This window comes from Selaginella moellendorffii, unplaced genomic scaffold (genome assembly GCF_000143415.4).
Source record: "Selaginella moellendorffii unplaced genomic scaffold, v1.0 SELMOscaffold_55, whole genome shotgun sequence".
In the NCBI taxonomy this organism is placed as follows: Eukaryota; Viridiplantae; Streptophyta; class Lycopodiopsida; order Selaginellales; family Selaginellaceae; genus Selaginella; species Selaginella moellendorffii.
This window is the reverse complement of record NW_003314316.1, coordinates 881,192-900,086: the sequence shown is the minus strand read 5'-3', so window position 1 is coordinate 900,086 and position 18,895 is coordinate 881,192. Positions and strand designations below refer to the sequence as shown.

Genomic DNA, 18,895 nt, shown 5'->3' with positions numbered 1-18,895 from the left:
AAGCTGTAGAGTTCACTGTGATGAAGAATCATGTCCACATCCTCTTGCAGATCCATTCCTATAATTTCACAAATTCTAGCCCAATTGTGAGTAGAAGTCTTTTCCACATTCACATGGACACTCTAAAGAGGGCCAAGTCCTCCTCCTAAAGCTCCATTTGCCCTGGCATCTAGATCTTGCCACTCATTGTATTGATCAATGTTGTCATCCTTTAGTGAGCATTTTCTCGTTTCAGATACCATGGGCCAAAATCCCCACCTCATAAACCAGAACTATCCAAGGAAAGGAAATTAATCCATTGAACTACTCTGAAGAGGATGCCATCCTGTTTTAGCATTTAAGGCATTACCGTGCCAAAAAATTCTGACTATTCCTCTGATACCATGTGAAGACCTCTCAGCCTTGAAGACACTCCCAGAACAGACCTTTCCAATGGCTCTCAAGAAATGGCAAAGAAAAACTGAATTCAGACTTTGTACACCACATGGCTCTAACATAGATAGGCAAGAAACGAGACTTCTCTCTCGCTTCAAATTGAAGAATTGCTCCACAGTTTCCACAGTCAAGCATGTGTGGTATATTTCTAAGGCTCAACATTCCTTAGTGTCCCTTGGACAAATGATGGAACAAGGATTTGACTTGGAGTTTCGTGGTGGATATATGGCTTCTGCAAGCTAGATAGAATAGTTGTTTGGATTGCAAAGTTTGTGTCCCAAGGAAGCTACTAGCTATGATGATAGTTACTACAAGTTCATCTTTAGGGGGAGCTGCATATATGCAAACCTCAAGTGCAATTGGCCATGTGAATTACAAAATGATCCAGCAGTTACAGTGAGACCATGTGGTTGGGCTTTGAACCATGCATAATCCAGGCAAGCAACATCACCTGTTCAACTCTAGTGGGAGTGTTCAAATGACAAGACTTATGGATTTGCCAGTATAGGCAAGGATCCAAGGAAGCCAAGAATATTTTAAGAATATTCTGGCACACTAAAGAATATTCTGTTAATATTTTAGTATCAATATTTTTATTAAATAGGTATTTTAAACCAAATTAATAATTTTAATCATATTTAGATTTGTGTAAACTACCAGTATCTAATCTTAGTAGCAATAGTTGCTATTTAATAATTTATCACTCGTTTACAGAAAAAATTATTATTTTAATAATTAATAATTGTTATTTATACTAATTATTTAGGTAAGAATCCTCTAATTTATAATGTATATTTATATTAAATTTATTATTATTACATAAAATCCCATGCTATATGTTATTTTAGATGTAATTTATAAATATAAAAATTATTTAAAGTATATTAAATTCAAATACAATACCAATATCTAATTTCTTTTTCAATGTCATGAACACCTCATGTTAATACATTGCAAAGTGATGAATCCAAAGTTTAATATTTGAATCCATCCCAAGAAGCATATAATATACAAAATACATACTTACAACGGATGAAGACTTACTAAAAGTTTAACATTGAAAGAAGTGTGTAAGTGTAATTTGAAATTTAGTTGATTGTGATATTGTAAACTTTCATGTTTACAGTATTAGTTCTATAGCTAAGAATTGTATACTCATGATAATAATATTGTTGACACTCTTAACTTCTGCCTTCAACTGTAATGCTTTTGAGTATGTTACTTTTGCTTTCTTTGACCAAATATTTGTAATCTTCACATGTTTATTGTTTTTTATTTTCGGAACTTCTTGAGAATAGTGTTAAGGTTAAGTTTGTGGTTGTAAAATATTTTGTTCAAATTTAAAGCTCGCTTCAACCAAAGTTTGAAGCTCCAAATTCATCAAGTTCACCCCTTCTTCAATTGGTTAAGTACATGGTGCATGTTTTTGGATAATTTGTATTGCAACAAACAATGTGTATAAAAATTCTATTGGACAGAACCATATGAACTGATTACAATGTTGTGAAGGATCACTATATTGTTATCATCCCTAAAAACAAGGTGTCGGAGTGTGTAGGGTTTTTATAATAATTTTTCTTAACACATAATTTTCCTCCAATCCAAGCAAAACACTTAACTACAAATCTTGCTCTAGGTCGGCATATATCCCACTCAATTTTATGAATATTTTGTTCTTTGACTTAGAAGTATTTAAATTCTTGGTTTCTCAGAAGCACTGGTCCTCTTTATTCTTTAGTAACATACTTGTACTTAGAATAGTGCAAATCTATTAGCTGTATTAGCTTATTTGTTCATTGCTTCCTTTTTACAATTTCAAGGTTTTTAATTGGTTTTATAGCAAATTGAATTCTAAGATCATATAAAGTTGATCCTATCACCTCTGTGAGCTTATGACTAGAAAGTCATATCAATGTTATAATAGATAAGCATGCCACTAAATCCTCAAGATTTGGTCCATTTCTTATAACTTAGCCTTTCATATAAACATGTATAAAGGTTTGTTATAAGATAGAAATGACTAAGTTGTTTTAGCAATCTTCAAATAGAGGTACATGTTTAAAGCCACTTATTTTTTATAGCTACATTGCATAGTAACTCTCGATAAGATTTGTTGTTGGAATTTGGGTAACAATTGTTTCAGAACTTATCTATAATAGAAAGAAAATTAAAAAAAAAAATCAATGTTAATACTTATTCACTTGAAAAATAGCTAAAGTCCCTCAATATGGAAAACAAATAAACCACCATGCTAGTTAAGTATGTAGTCTTGGAATTGCTTTCTCATAAGCATTACCTTTAGCCCACCATAAATATATAAACTTATACTGCTTTTTTACATTTTTTAAAGTGTTTGTAGTTTTTAAACTTTGGCACAACTATCTATGTTCATCATGGTATTTAACTCATATGCATTTCTCCGTATATTCATGTAGACTCTACTCTTAATGGAAAAAGGCAACTCCTCTCTCGGCTAACTAAAACTTTGCCTAGACCATCATTGTATACAATTTTAATAGCTCATTAATTTACTTGTACTTTATCACTTATGAAACTATAAAACATTGGTGATGTTGAAGATTCTGTTTCAACTTGGTATCTTGATATTCCTGTTCCAACCACCCCCTCTAAAAGAATGCACACTTTGGGCTTTTACCTCAGTCCTAGAAGTTAGTTTCTAGGACAATCACAAAAACTTACTAAATATGAAATAGTGTTAAATTGTGAATTTGGATACGGAAATAACACCATCATGTTTAAAACAATATTTGTCATTTTCCATAAATAGCTAATGAGACTGAACAAAACCAACATCTGAGGCATGATAGTAAGGGTGTTTAATAAATATGGTAAGCTATCATTTGGCGATATTAGGGACTAATTTTAATATGCAAGGGTTCTTGTCATTAGTCAGTGCAAGACACAAAGAGACAGAAACTCTTTACCAAGCTAAGTATGTTTAGTTAATAACATATAGGAATTTTGTACTTATGTTCGTCTGGTCTAAGTACACTCAAAATGCCGAGCTAACTCCACTAACATAAGAGGGTTTGATAAAGGGTCTAACAATATCAATCTCTTGCCATCATAGCAGTGAAGAAATAATATTTGAAAACTTTCGCCAATTGCTAATTTTTGATACCCGTAGTCACATTCACAAACTCTCCCCCCTTATAGAAAATCCACATCCTCATTAATGCATACTCTAGTCTATACCATCGTCAACGAAACAACTCCAGAAAAACTTCATAATGTTCATACTCATATGAAAAATGCATTAACTTAAATGGGTTAAGGGTAACCTCTTTGTCTAATACAAATGTGCTCCAACTCAAACACCTTTCAGTTGTCATTGACAAAGAAATGACCAATGAAGTCAGCCACTTTTGCTACTCTGAGTGTCACCTAACTTACAAAAGATGATATATGTCGTGAATGTGACTTTGGGTATCGAAAGTTACTTGTTGGCTAGTTCTTTCAGATATTCTTTCCTTACTGCCACGATGGCAGGAGGTCAGTATTGCTAGACCCGTTATCAATTTCCCACTTGAGCTAGTTGAGAAGCTAGTCAATGATTGTATACTTAGATCGGATAAACATAACATAGGAACCTTATGTGTTTCTTGCCCTGTCATTGGCTTGCACTTGCTAGTATCAAGAACCCCCGTGATATTGAGATTGGTCCCTCAATGTCGCTAAATGATAGCTTACCGTGTCTGCCAAACACCCTCGCTATCATGCCCTTTGTGTTAGTCTCATTTTGGTCCCAAATGCTATTTATGGAAAGTGTCCAGATTTGCTCATTTGGCATATCTACGGAATGTAGAAATCAGCCTGAACACAATGGTGTTCGTCCCGTGTCCAAATTCACAATCTAGCGCCATTCCATATTTAGTAAGTTTCGAGCTTGTCATAGAGACTAACTCCTAGTATTAAGGGAGGCTTGGGGTGAAAGCCCAAAGCGTGTGTTCCTCAAGGGGGGTGGGGGGGGGGGGTTCCAAATGTATAGTAAGGATAGTGGGTAGGTTGGGCATGGCTGACAAATCTGAGGCATAGTCTAGCTCCTGCTTGTGTGCCTGTCCTTGTTTTGCGTTTGGCTTGGGTCTAAGCCCAAGTTCCATTCTATGCTAGCTGGTGGAGTACCTATATCCTCACGTTAGGCCACCAATATGCTGAAATAGCGTCAGACTCTGTTTGGCTCCGTTTTGCATGTTAATCCTAGCATTGGGATGCTGGTTGCTCTAAGACTATTCCAAGTTGCTCCGGGCTCCTGTCCCTTCACTCTTTGGGTTGTATGCTTGGGAGTTGCTTCGTGGTCCGGTTCCATCACTCCTTGGCTCCACGCTTGGGAGTTTGGCACCGTTCCTTCGTTCAGTGGCTCAAGGCCCTAAACCTCGGGTTCCACACCATGTTCCTTTGGACATGTGGCATGTGACACGTGGCATTTGTCATGTGGCACAAAGAGGGTTTAGATTCCACTTTGTGGTGTTATCCTATAGTAAATACAATATACCCCTGCTCATAATGACATAAAGAGAGAAACTAAAGGCCCCAACCTTTTTAAAAAAACAAACTAAACCTATCAGTAAGGTTTAGATAAACTATTGTAAATAATCAATAGAACAAAATAAATGCAATAAAATCAACAACATTGCATTAATCAATCTAAATAAATCCCCCTTAACAATACTAAAAAATTTAAGTTGCTCAAACAAACCCAATATACCAATCTAAAACAAACCACAAAGAATATGTGATAATGCAAAAAGTCAATTTATATTAAAGATAATAATTAACCATTGTGAAAGATCATCAATCATTCCATTAATAAAGAGATGCATAATTATCATCAAAGAAATAATCCACCTTCTGAATAATGGCAAATCATTCAAATTGCCATATGCAAACACCAACTTAAATATCAAAACTAATTGACCCAAAATACCTTCCTCGACAACCTTTAACAAATAGAAAAATGAGTATGAAAACTCAAAGAATTAGAAGGTCAAAGAAACTTATAGTCAAGTCGTGTTTAACAATGATTATAAGTCTTATATAAACTAACTTTAATGCCAAAGAAGAAATAATGGTACAACCCAGAATATCCTTCTTAAAACATTTATAAGCTAAACTTTATAATACAAATGCTAATGAGGAATATGTTTGCATCAATCCAAAAGTTAAGCACAATAAAGGTATGTTCAACAAATGATAAAAAGAATCCTCCATGAATTCATCTTTTATAGTATGATGTAACTCACTTCATAACAAATATAATAAAACTTACCAATAGTTGATATATCCTCAATTCAAATACAATAAGGAGCCAACAATTTCAATATCGATCATTAACTCTTCCTTTCATAAAGATAACAGATGTAAGCCATAAATTTTCATTTTCTAATTTACCAATTTGTTTCATCTATCTAACCATATTTGTTTTGGTCTTAGTTAAATTCCCTCACCAAAGTTCTTGCTTATTGCACTAGCTTTTACTTGGTTCTACTTGGATTCAATTACTCACTACATAAACAATAGTGTGTTATTCATCTATCCACAGATTCCTAAATTCTCTCATAATTCCCTTTTTCGGGTTATACTAAACTTAAAATTCGGCTACACTCTCTACAGGCATTAGCAACCAAGCATACCAAACATGATTCCTAACATCCTTTAATACAATAAAACTTAATCATGGGACCTTTTAAATCTTAAGTCTTAAGTGCATATTTTACTTTAAAACCTTGGGGGGAAAACACCATGGTCTAATAGTTTGGTATGGGTATCCTTACTCCCCCACTTCTTCCCAAAGGGAAAGCACAAACCCCTAGGAAGGAGTGAGGACTCAAGTGGTATGAGTTATATAGTATTTAAGTGGGGCACCATTTCATATGAGTTAAAAGCATCACAGTTAATTTCCCTTCCAAGAGTGAAAATTAGTCTTAAACATTTCTTTGGGAAGCCTTTTTGGCACCCCTCAAATTCATACTCATTCCCACCTAAGGTCACTAACCCCAAATCCCCACCTCAACTCAATTTAAAAGCACCACTAAAGAATTCTCTTAAGACTGAGTCTTAGGAGATGATTGTTTTGAGTTGTCACCCTATAACTTATATGAGTATTCTAACTCGGTCTCAAAATTGATTTTGAACTTGATCTCAGACCTGGTCTTGAACTCAATCTTGGACTCATTCCCAAACTCGATCTCAAATCTTAGACTTGGCCTTGAACTCAATCTCGAAGTTAGTCTTAGACTTGATCTCAAACTTGGTCTCTTCAATAAATTCTTTATAGTTTTAGTTATGATTTTTGGATCCTTTAGCATACAACACCTCAAAGAGTTTAGTTCCCTGTAGCATAGTCCACAATTAAACCACTTTTTAAAGAAAAGCTAAATCTCAACCTCTATTAAGCAATTGCATCTAGAATAAGACTAATTCAACCTACTACTCAATTTGTTTGAATGCCAATATAGTTGCTAATTAACAACTGCAAAAATGTTAACGACATAAAGTTACAATTAAATCATCAACACTATTTGTATTGAGACGAATGAAACTCAATAGCAATCCTATAAAGAGACATTTGATTTCACTTAAATCTTAATATCAACAATATCAATAATAAGGCATCACTTTAATGCCATGAATACTAAAACAAAGCTAAAAGAAAGCAAAAGTGAATCACCACTCAAACCTCTTTAACAACCAAGTTAAATAAGGTTGAAGATATTCTACTTAGTATCTGAAACTAATCTTTCAATAATATTAAACTCTAAATAAAACATTATTAAAAGTGAGTCACCATGTCCAAGATTGAATAAAGTCCAACACTATAAACTAAACGCAACTAAATTATATTGACAGAGGTAGAATCGACATGCTAACATAAGAAAACCATGCAAGGATAAAGACACAATCCTCCACAATACTATCCAGTAAAGCAAGCCCATCACTATTAAATCATCATTCAAAAAAATAAGTGTTAATAATTCTTAATGAAATCTACAAACAACCATTAGTCACAAAAGAACTAATAATTATTTGTTAAGTTGCCTTCAGAAGACCCAAACACTAAACCCATATTATTGATTTATGTACTTATCAAAGAAGAAGCTATCACTTTATGTATAATATAAAGGAAACTAAATGACCATTTGAATCTAACTCAATTGCAATAAACTCACTAATACATTTAGCTTTGAATATGTGTTGAAGAGATTAATTATGTAACACTTAATCAAAACTAAACAAATACTATAAAATGGACTCGTATGGTATATAACCTCTTAATAAACAAGGTTATAATATGGATACTAACACTTCAACCTCAAACAACTAAATTGGATATCATCATCCTTAGCCAAGGCTATTAAGACCAAGTCAAGATCAACAAAAACTCATTACTCTCATAAAGTTTAACAAAATACAAGATGCAATTTACCACTAAATATAACGCTACATAAAGATCACTTTCTAAAAAAATGTAACAACCACTTTCTTACACCAACTTTAAATTTTATTTAACTTAATTGCCTTAGCCCCAAAAGTTAATATCCCTTTCAAGTCATATTATATAAACTACTTAAAAGTCTAATTTAACCAAAGTCAACTCCAACTTCTTCTCACTAGTTTACAATAGCTTTCAAAACAAAATGATTTTTGGGCAAAATGATTAACATATCAATTATTAAAAAGGCTTAAGAAAATTTATGGAAATTTTTTATCCTAGAGAAATAATAACTCTCAATTTAAAAATACAAATTCTCAAAACTCAACCAACTTTCTACTCCATTTTTCATTTTCACCGAAGGCATTGATCATAGTGCTCCAAGAGACTATATCCCTGTGTGGCATTCTATCAAACATACTTGGCTTTGAACAGATGCCCACTTTGGGCATATAACTTAAGCATAGAAGTCCATGAAACTAAATCATGCCCAGGCATTTTCTCAAAGCTGGTGCCTGTTTCAGCAGTATACCTACTTGGGCATACCAAGCTAACACAAAATTGCACAATACCATATCACGCTTTGGCATTTTTTGAAGAGAAACTTCCCTTCCACGTTTTTGGTATATGTACCAAACATGATCGTCCATGAGATCAAAGTTCTCTCTTTGATGGTCTCGAAAACCTTGCATGCTTCCTCACCGACCATACATTTGAACGTTCTGGGAGCGTTGCTTTGTATCTCGCTTGGAAGGATTCTAGTGTGGAGGTATCTTCCCTGGAGAAGACCTTTGGCCTCTCCACAGCGCGCGAGAAGCTTGTACAAATCTTTGCTATCTGTTAGTAGACCTTGTGTGGAGATTTCTCTCTGTGCTATCTTGCAAGAAGATATACTTAAAAGAGCATAGAGTTAAAAGAACATTCTATAGGGACGTGATCTATCTGAGAAGAAAGAGATGGAGTGATTCGAAAGTGATGGCATCCAGTGATGCGATCGTTTCGGTGATGAAGATCACCCAATTGTCTCGCAGCCACGATCTTGTCGCGGCAGAGCAAGTATTCAATCGAATGCCGGAGAAGAATCCCCAGGCCTGGAACGCACTGCTAGCGGCCTACGCGCGAAATGGCGATGTTGGTCGTGCCAAGCAAGTCTTCGATCGCCACCTAGCTCCAAATCTCATCTCCTGGAACACGATCATCGCCGCGTATGCCAGGAGCGAAGAAGAGAGATTCGTGGACACCGCCAAGCGCCTCTTCGATTCCATGCCGCTGCGAAACATCATCTCGTGGAATTCGATGTTGCTCGCGTACTCCCGCGGCTCCAAGGATCTGGAAACGGTGGAGCAATTCTTCGATTTGATGCCAGAGAGAAGTCTCGTTTCCTTTTGTCACATCCTATCTGCAGTTGCCGCTCGTGGGGAATCTATCCAGCTCAAGCGCTTGCTCGATTCAATGCCGGAGAGAAATCTAATCTCGCTCACAACTGCGCTTTCAGGATTCGCACACTTTCGCGATCTTCCAGGCGCGATTTCTCTGTTCCATAGCATGCCCGAGGTGGATCTAATCGCCACAAACGTGATGCTTTTGGCATATGCCAAATCTGGGCATTTGCTAAGTTGTAAAGACTTTTTTGATTCTATGAGGTACAAGAGCATCGTTTCGTACACGACAGTTCTTCATGCGTTTTCCAAGGAAAACCAAATGAGTTTTGCGGTAAAAATTTTCCTACAAATGCCTGAGTGGAATCTTGTCTCTTGGAATTGCTTGCTTACAGCGTATACTTCAAATGGGCATTTCAAACAAGCAAAGCTGCTCTATTATTCTCTGCCTGTGAAAAACGTAGTGTCTGCAAACTTATTTCTGGGATCAAACGTGAATTCTCATGTAGATTTTCTAAAACATTTGTTCAATCAAATGCCTGAAAAGAACACTACTTCCGTTAACATTGTTTTAACTGCACTTGCTCAAGCTGGGCAATTTGTCGAAGCAAATTCATTTTTTGCAGAAGCGAACTTGAACGCTCATGATCTTGACGAGGTTACTTTGCTCGCTGTTCTCTACGCTTGCAGCCATGGCGGAGAAATCTCGGATGCAAGGCTTCGTTTCCAGTCGATAAGCCTGGATTTTGGTGTCAAGCTATCCAAGTACCATCACAGGAGCTTTGCAGATGTCCTCGCTCGCTCCAACAATTTGTGTGGAGCTCGGGATTTGATGGAAAGCATGCCTTTTGTGCCAGATAGCTCCGACTGGAAGAATTTCTTAGGAGCTTGCAAGAGCTGGAACGATTTCAAAGAGGGGGCTCAAGCATCAAAGTTGGCTCTGGAGAAAAAAGAAGTACAAGATGGAGGATGCTACATTTTCTTGGCTGCCATTGATCCATTTAAAGTTTCTTAGCCACAACAGGTAATCTATTTTGAAAGTTCTGTTACTTTAAACCATTCTCAAACAGATGGCTCGGGGTGAAGGAACGACGAAGCTGCTTGCAGAAATAACTTAGGCAATTTATGGATCTCTGCCAGTTTCTGAGTGTGTTCTAAACTGAGAGGGACGTCAGCATCCGGAAATATGACTTAGGAGCAGTAGTTTGCAGCTGAACATCCAATGAAGTATTTGGATCATATAGTGAGGAATTTGTTTTGCCAGGCTTGAAATGTGGCTGGGATTTACACTGACAACGAGGTATCTTGTTATGAATGATGGGAATAGACAATGGTATCAGCGAATAGAAAGAGATTCAACTTACGCAAAGCTTGAGAGTTTGATGTTGTAAGTAAAACTAACATTTTCTCTCTTTCTTCAATGTAGGTTTTTAGATCTCATTTGGTATTACTTTTAGCATTAGGATTTTAAATGTTCTAGAATTATTTTAGAGTAACTTTGTTCAAAATCCCAAGGGTTAAGTTTAGGGTTTAGGGTTTAAATAAACAAAAAAAATTACTCCCTTCTCATCTTTTTGTGCAAAGGCAGTCCCATACCACCGAATCATTCTTGATGCTCTCGTCACTTAGCTTGTCTCTCACCTAGAATGTGGTTCACTTCGTCCAATTGTACATGATATCCAAAGATTATCTCAAACAATCTGTTTGTAAATAAAAATGGAGGCTTTCCTTTCTTCTACTTTCTATCTGTCACTTAGTGTTCTTGGTGAAAGCTTAATTTGTATGCTCTTGTTTTGCAAATTGTACCATTGAGGTGATTAAGAAAGATGAATGGTCATAGCTTCCAAAGCAATTGGACTTTGCAAAGATTAGAACATCCCCAACAATCAATACCTTTGCAAGGATAAAGAAGTTTTTCCACTTGAATCTTATAACCTGGAATTAAAAAAGTTTATAAACTATAAACTCCTATGAAATAAAAATATTCTCAGAGCCAACTACATGGTATCACACCACAATGTGCCTTCTTTTGGTGTGGGTTAACGTCAGATCTCTATGATGTTAGTTGGATCTAAATTACGAGGGTTAAAGTCTTTGTGCGAAAGAATAATACATACTCTTGCAATGTCCAACTCATGAGACAATGCAATTCTAGATTATTTGCCGGTAAAGCCTCATCAATTGAACCCCACATTACCTCTTTGATTTCTTATGAAGTTTGAAAATTCATATTAAACAGCAAACCAATTAAGCTACTCGCTAATGTGAAGCTGAATTGGTCAGATTTATATGTAAAATGTAAATTATTTATCTCTGTATAGAACCAAAGACTTTTTGTCACCAAACATTTTTTATAATTAATGCATTTCTTAAAAATCGGTGGTCAACTTGTATTGCGTTTGCATGCGAATCTTAGACTTAGAGAGAATAATCCCATCATAAGAATGATAAAACTCGCATAATCTAAATTCGATTGATTTCAAACGAAGGCAAAGAGATTCCCCATCATGGCGGCTTCCAATTCCTTCTTCTAGCAAATGTTTGGTGCTTTTTCCAGATGGAGGGAACCAAAAAATTGCAGCAAGCTATGCTTCCAGCAGCAGGGATCCTTTGCATCCTCGTTTTCTTAGGCTTGGTTCTATCATTTAGTGGCGATCAAGCCCGCAATCAAGCCCGCGATCAAGCCATTCTGGAAGAGAACATTGGTGTCACCGAAAATTCATGGTTAGCAGCGCATGCATCAAACTCGAGCACCACCATGGACGATGGCGGGCATGGTCCCAGCAAGGATAACTTCGATTTCCAGAGCCTCTCGGTCACCAGCAACTTTGTGAGTTGACAATTTAGATCGACTTGTTTCTAGGCTGATTGGCAAATTTGTACATATAGAGCGTGAAAGAGCTCCAAAACCTCAAGAAGATCCTCCACAGAGCGCAATTCCACAACAAGACCGTGATCCTCACCACTCTCAACCAGGCATGGGCAGAAAACAATACCATGATCGATCTCTTCCTCGATGGCTTCCACAAGGGAATCGAGACCGAGCGGTTCCTCCCTCATTTGGTGATCATCGCCCTGGACTCGCCCTCGTTCCAGCGCTGCGCCCAAATCCACCGGCATTGCTTCCTCCTGCGCACCGATGGCATCAATTTTGCGGGCGAGCAGAAGCGCTTCATGACCCCCGACTACCTCGAGATGATGTGGAGGAGGATCTACTTCCTCCGCGTCGTTCTCCAGCTCGGCTATAGCTTCGTGTTCACGGTACCGTACCTAGCTCTCTTTCGTACAGTGATCATCCCGAAGATCACGGAAGAACCCTAAATTTTGTCTAAATGTCTTCACTAACTTTCGTTTGGTTTTCTGTCAGGATGCTGATATTCTCTGGTTTCGCGATCCATTCCCTCAATTCCATCCCGTGGCGGACTTCGAGATCGCATCGGATCACTTCACTGGAATCGACAACGATTTGAACAACGCTCCAAACGGGGGATTCGTCCACGCTGTGTCCAGCAACAGGACGATCGCGCTCTACGAGCTGTGGTATGACGCGCGGCTGCGATTCCCTGGCCGCCACGACCAGGACGTGCTCAACGACATTAAATTCAGCCCGGAGTTCTCGGCCCTGGGACTGAGGCTGCGATTCCTCAGCACAGAGTTTTTTGGAGGGTTTTGTGAGCGTCCAAAGGATCTGGGGCTCGTTTGCACCATGCACGCCAATTGCTGTGGAGCAGGCCTGGAGAACAAGCTCCAAGATCTCCAGCTCGTAGCAGAGGATTGGAATCTCTGGAAGTTCATGACTCAAGAACAAAGAGACAAGTATAAGATCGAATGGAGAGTTCCCAGGCATTGCTAGAGGCCTGGGATTATTTTTCTAAATAATAAGGATCAAGCACGAGGACGGGAAATCTTTCTTGAAAACTTCTATACATCATTTAGCATCATATCACACTGCTACCGCTGTAACTGTTCGTTTCCTTGTTGATCGAGTGGAGGCTTTGATCTCCTCCAAGCTCTTGGAGGCCTTGATCTCCTCCAAGCTCTTGATGGGTCGCGAGGAAACGAGCTCCCACTCCACCTCTGGATCGCCGCCGGTGTTTTTCCTGCGCTTGCTGGATCGAGAGGGAGGGGGAGGAACCCAGATCACATCGGCATCCCCGTCCTCTTCCTCTTCCTCGCGGCCAGGGGCATCGGCTGGATCGATCGTCGCCTCCTCCACTAGATTCTTCGTCGCTTCTGGTTTTACCTCTCGCGCCCCCTCCTTGTCCTTGTCCCCAGAGTCCCTTCGGACGTTCCTCTTCGCCGTTTTCTTCTTACGAGCCATACCTGAAAGGAACAAAGCCCTAAAGCGCTAAAATAGGAGCTTTTGTTCCTTTTAGGTCATTTTCTTAAAAACAAAAGTTTTGCGTATAATAATCATACATATTTTTTCCATTTCAAAGTAGTATAATAATAATACATGTTTTTGGGCTTTTGCAACACAAACTGGGGTTACTCCTAATCCATTCACCTGTTGACCCTAAGGGTGGAAAAGTTTCAAATAAAACACTACCTAAAAAACATGTATTCTTATAGTGAAAATAACTTTATAAGAATCACTGGAAGGTCATTATTTGTACAAATACTAAATGGTTCAGATTGATTGGTAAAAATCTTGAATGGTTCAGATTGGACTGAGCCTAATTTAGTTAAGCCTAGCATTCTATGCCAGTCCTAAATTAAAATATATTTCATTTAAAATTGAGCTTTTAGAATGGTAATAAATAGCCTTTCCTGAGTTTTGATTAAAAAACACCACCTTCAAATAATTACTAAACTTGAACATATAAGTTGGAATTTATATCATTTGGATTAACAAGGATATGTATTGTGACCCATGCAGATGTTGATGGGGTGGAAGGGGGGTTATATTCACTCAAAACAGAAATTAAACTAAATGCCTATTTATAAGATTTGAACTCAAGACTGATTGCATATGGATGGGCATTTTATATTAGTATAAAACCCAAATTAAGTTTCTGAATTAGTTGAGGTTTGACTATATTAGTTTTCAAAGCTCATTTAAAAGTAGGGTTTTAAAGATTGTATATAAAGTGTTTAACACATGGCATAGCCTAAGCTAGAAGGTATAAAAATAAAATATTTTGACCAAATACGAAGGTATGGCAATGAGTTATAAAACATAATAACTTTAAGATAAGTTTAATAAAATTGATTAAAATGGTGAAAGCTAATTTCCCTAGACTTTTTATTGGGATAAAGAGGTTTAATATACACATAAAACACAGGTTAGTATTAAAAAGGTATCAGATAAGGCAATAAGAGGTGTTAAAGTTAAAGAAAGCTAAAGCTAGAGGAAGTTTTATTCAGCAAATATTCCAACACTATTAGCAATGGGCATACAAGGGTTTCATAAATAGTAATATTAATTTTAGTGTATGGGATTACAAATTAATCCTCCCTAAGTCATTAAGTATAATACTTGTTTAGTCATTTAACCACACTTCTGACCACTTGAAGAAGTCTCATTCACAACCTCCATAAGTCCAATTCAGGACTTAAGGTTTACTAGCCCCAAAAATGGCATCCATGCCATTCAACCTTTGCACTTGGTCCAAGTGCTCCACATGTCCAATCCCATGACCAACACCCCAAGGTACCACCGACATATTTGCCTGTTATGCTAAGACCATACTCATTCACCTTGGTCACACTGGTGGTTTAACACCACCTGCATCACAGTCCCATTTCTCAAAGACTAGGCCATCCATCCATGAGTGACCATCTTAGATCCACTCCTTAGCATCCTTAAGATGCCCGCAAACATGGGGAACAACTTTTCTCCATATCCTTTTTACAATCCTTACCACATCCCTTTTTTGTCCATAGCCATATTCGCCAACACTACCATTAGGACAAGGTTCACAGGCCTGACCACTAAGTCTCACTATCCTCTAGGACTTCCTCACAACATGACCATATCCTTGGTCACTACACCAAAGGACCATTCTTCTTCCTTTCCATAGTTTGGGACTTTGGGATAACATTTCAGAATACCGTGGCCCTATGTAAGCCTTATGGATACTCTCCCCACCTTCCGCCTTTGGGTGCTTTAGCCATGGGCTTAGAGCAAAGTTCTATTGAACCACACCAGGTATCTAAGTAGGTAGTGCCAACCACACTTGGATTGGGAGCATCAACTATTCAATCTCTAGGGGAACTAAAACCAACTTTTGAACACTTCACTAAACTACCCCATTTATCAGTCTGTATTCACTTTAGCTTTGGACTTCCTAGTGGTTATCTCATTACCCAACAGCTAAGTATAGCCTTCTTGGGCCAAACTGGCCTTTTCTGGCCAAACTAACACTAGGGTCCAACCCCCACACTCTCCCTATTATACTTTTGGATTTTGGAACCCCCCACAGCACGCCACCCCCCCCCCCCCCCCCCCGTGGGGGGATGATTGCTTTAGGCTTCGGGCTTAGACTTAGACTCGGACTCGAACTTGGTCTCGATCTCGGACTCGGATTCAAATTCAATCTTAGTCTCAATCTCGGTCTTGGTTTCGGTTTCGGTTTCGGTTCCATCTCGAACTCCATCTCGAGTCCATCTTGGACTCCATCTCAAACTCCATCTCAGACTTTATCTCGGGGCCATCTCGGACTCCATCTCGGGTCCATCTCGGACTCCATTTCGGGCCCATATCGAACTCCATCTCGGACTCCATCTCGAACTCTATCTCAGACTCCATCTTGGGTCCATCTCGAACTCCATCTCGGTGTAAGCAACCAAAGGGAACGACTCGAAAGACGGTCCATGGGGTTCAAATATAGAGGGAAAGGGCCCATGAATAAGAGTGCACCCTCTTTTCCAATCGGTTAAGGGTCTTGGGATATTTGGGGTTAAGTGTCCTTGGGTTTGAATAGTACTAGGCTGGGTGACCTCCCGGGAAGTCCAAACTCAGGAGCTTACACTCGGGTCCATCTCGAACTCCATCTCAGATCCATCTTGGACTCCATCTCGGGTCCATCTTAGGCCCATCTCGGACTCCATATCAGGTCTTTGTCAGACTCAATCTCGGGTCCATCTTTGACTCCATCTTGGATCCATCTCAAACTCCATTTCGGACTCCATTTCGGGTCCATCTTGGATTCCATCTTAGACTCTTTCTCATATTCCATCTCGAACACTTCCCCGTGTCATGTGTTGGTCCTCTTATGCCCTTTTTCTAGAGACTCACTTATTGGTCGCTTTGTACTTATTCCTCGAGCACTTCATTGGAGTTCCACTCCTACTCTTGACTTTTCAAGTTAGAGTTTTTGGTCCAAACGTGTTATGTTTGTTTGGCTTTCGCTTTGGCCACTACCACGTGGCACCCTTTCGGCTCCACTTTGGGGCTTAGGGATTTGTGTTTCATAGTAAGTCGATATTTAAGAAGTTGAGTATAAATAGTTCATAAGTATGCACAAAATTAAAATAACACAATAGAAGCGTAGTTTTCAAGCTTGTCATAAAGTAAGGATATCAAGGTTGGGGAAGTAATTCCTATATTTTCAAAAGGATGGCTTTGAATAAAAGTTAATAACATTCAAATAAACTAATTTGAGGACTCACATGCTTATGTGTAGAACCAGATTATATTGGTTGGGTGACTTGTTAAATGGGATTAGCAATTCAGAAGAATAGTGTTTTTAGGTAAACAATTTACTTCATAAGAGAGGCCTATGAAGCCAAATATAAAGGAATCTATACATGATTATAGCTTAATCACTTAGCTTGTCAAATGAGATAATTTAGAAGTTGGGATGAATAAGATTCTTAATTTATGACCCATAGCACTCATATGAAAGATAAGCTAATTAGTATAGGTATAAATTTGGTGTGGGGAGTAATATTAGGCATTATGTGTGACAGATGCATATACAAAAGCTGGGTTAGAGTCCAAAATCTCTAGTAATATAAAGGCATTATGGCATAGTGATAGTTTAGAATATAAAAGTATTTATTTTTCAATAGTTATAGACTCTCAGTAAGGAGGTTAGCTTGGGCATACTATCAAATGAGGGATGCCCTAAAGTTGTGGTTTACAATTAGTGTGTTTGATTTGAAAATCTAGCATATTTAATTGGAATATGTAAACTTCTAGATTTAAACTTCTTAGAAGGATTTGTGTAAACTCTTGGATTTAGACCTTTCAAGAGGTCACTTAGAAGACACTTAACCCTAAATATCCAAAAACCTTTAATTAATTGGAAAAGAGAGTGCGCTTTTATTCATAAATTCTTTCCCTTTACATTTGAACCTTATGGATCAAATCATTCTCTTTAATTGCAAATCATGTTTCTTTACAAGTTGACGCCCTTATGAATGAAAGTTAAAAGTCACATCTAAAACCCCCACTCTCTTGACACTTTATTCTGAGACACAAATCTCTAAGCCTCAAAATGGAACAGAAAGGGTGTCATATAGTAGTGGTTGAAGTGGAAGTCCAACAAGCGTAATATGTTTAAACCAAAAGCTCCAACTTGAAAAGTCAATAGTGGGAGTGGAACTCCAAATGAAATGCTTGAGGAATGAGCATTAAACAATTGGTGAATGAGTCTTTAAAAAGGGGCATAAGAAGGACTGACTTATGGCAAATGTCATGCAGGAACAAATTTGAAAAAGAGTCCAAGAAAGAGTTTGAAATAGAGTTTAAGATGGAGTTCGATATGGATCCGAGGTTGACCTGAGATAGAGTTTGAGATGAACTTAAGATGGAGTCCAAGATGGAGTTTGATAGGGACTTGAGATGAATTTGAGATGGAGTTTGAGATAGAGTCCAATATGGATTTGAGATGGACTTGAGATAGACCTAAGATGGAGTCTGAGATGAAGTCCAATATGGATTTGAGATGGACTTGAGATGGACCCAAGATGGAGTCTGAGATGGAGTCCAATATGGATTTGAGATGGACTTGAGATGGACCCAAGATGGAGTCTGAGATGGATTTGAAATGGAATTTGAGATGGACCTAAGATGGAGTTCGAGATAGACCCAAGATGGAGTCTGAGGTCAAGTATGAGATGGACTTGGGATGGAGTCTGAGGTCAAAGCTGAGAAAGAGACTAAGACCGAGATTGAGATCGAGACTAAGTCTGAGACCAAGTTTGAGTTTAAATCCAAGTTTGAGTCTAAGTTTGAGTTTGAGAGTGAAAGCCCAAAAAAATCATCACTAGCTAGGAAAGGCTAGTGTGACCAAGGAAAGCTATACCCATGTGTTGGGTGATAATATATCTATTGAGGAGTTTAAAACTAGAGTGAATATGGACAAACAAATCAAGTAGCTTGGTGAAGTGTTCAAAAGTCGACTTTAGCTTCCCTAAGAAATCGAATAGTCAATATTCCCAATCTAAATGTGGGTGGCACTACCTACTTGGATACTTAACGAGGCTCATTGGAACCTCACTCTAACTATATGGCTAGGGCACCCAAAAGCAAAAGGTGGGGAAAGTACCCATGAAGCCTGTATAGGGCTATGGTGTTTCGAAATGTCATCCTAAAATCCTAAATTGTGGAAAGGAAAATGAACAATCCTCATATGTAGTGTGACTAACGAGGCGTCTGCGTTGGTAGGCTAGGCGGTACATT

The 18,895-nt window shown here is 38.1% G+C and overlaps 2 protein-coding genes across 2 annotated transcripts; both read left to right on the top strand.

Annotated features, from left to right (window-relative positions):
• Window positions 1-8,860: 8,860 nt before the first annotated feature.
• LOC9662352 (pentatricopeptide repeat-containing protein At4g02750) lies at window positions 8,861-10,279 on the top strand. The gene has a single exon (XM_024687864.1). It carries the CDS (start codon window positions 8,861-8,863, stop codon window positions 10,277-10,279), a length of 1,419 nt encoding a protein of 472 aa, XP_024543632.1.
• A 1,487-nt stretch (window positions 10,280-11,766) lies between these two features.
• On the top strand, window positions 11,767-13,130 carry LOC112350895 (uncharacterized protein At4g15970-like). Its single transcript, XM_024687911.1, has 3 exons — window positions 11,767-12,094; window positions 12,154-12,525; window positions 12,632-13,130. Exons 1-3 carry the CDS (start codon window positions 11,822-11,824, stop codon window positions 13,115-13,117), a joined length of 1,131 nt encoding a protein of 376 aa, XP_024543679.1. The 5' UTR covers window positions 11,767-11,821; the 3' UTR covers window positions 13,118-13,130.
• The last annotated feature ends 5,765 nt before the right edge of the window (window positions 13,131-18,895 follow it).

Coding starts and splice junctions, on each gene's coding strand:
- LOC9662352 (XM_024687864.1), top strand. CDS start 8,861: ATGGCATCCAGTGATGCGATCGTTTCGGTGATGAAGATCACCCAATTG.
- LOC112350895 (XM_024687911.1), top strand. CDS start 11,822: ATGGAGGGAACCAAAAAATTGCAGCAAGCTATGCTTCCAGCAGCAGGG. Junction 12,095..12,153: donor TCTCGGTCACCAGCAACTTT/GTGAGTTGACAA, acceptor TTGTACATATAG/AGCGTGAAAGAGCTCCAAAA. Junction 12,526..12,631: donor GCTATAGCTTCGTGTTCACG/GTACCGTACCTA, acceptor GTTTTCTGTCAG/GATGCTGATATTCTCTGGTT.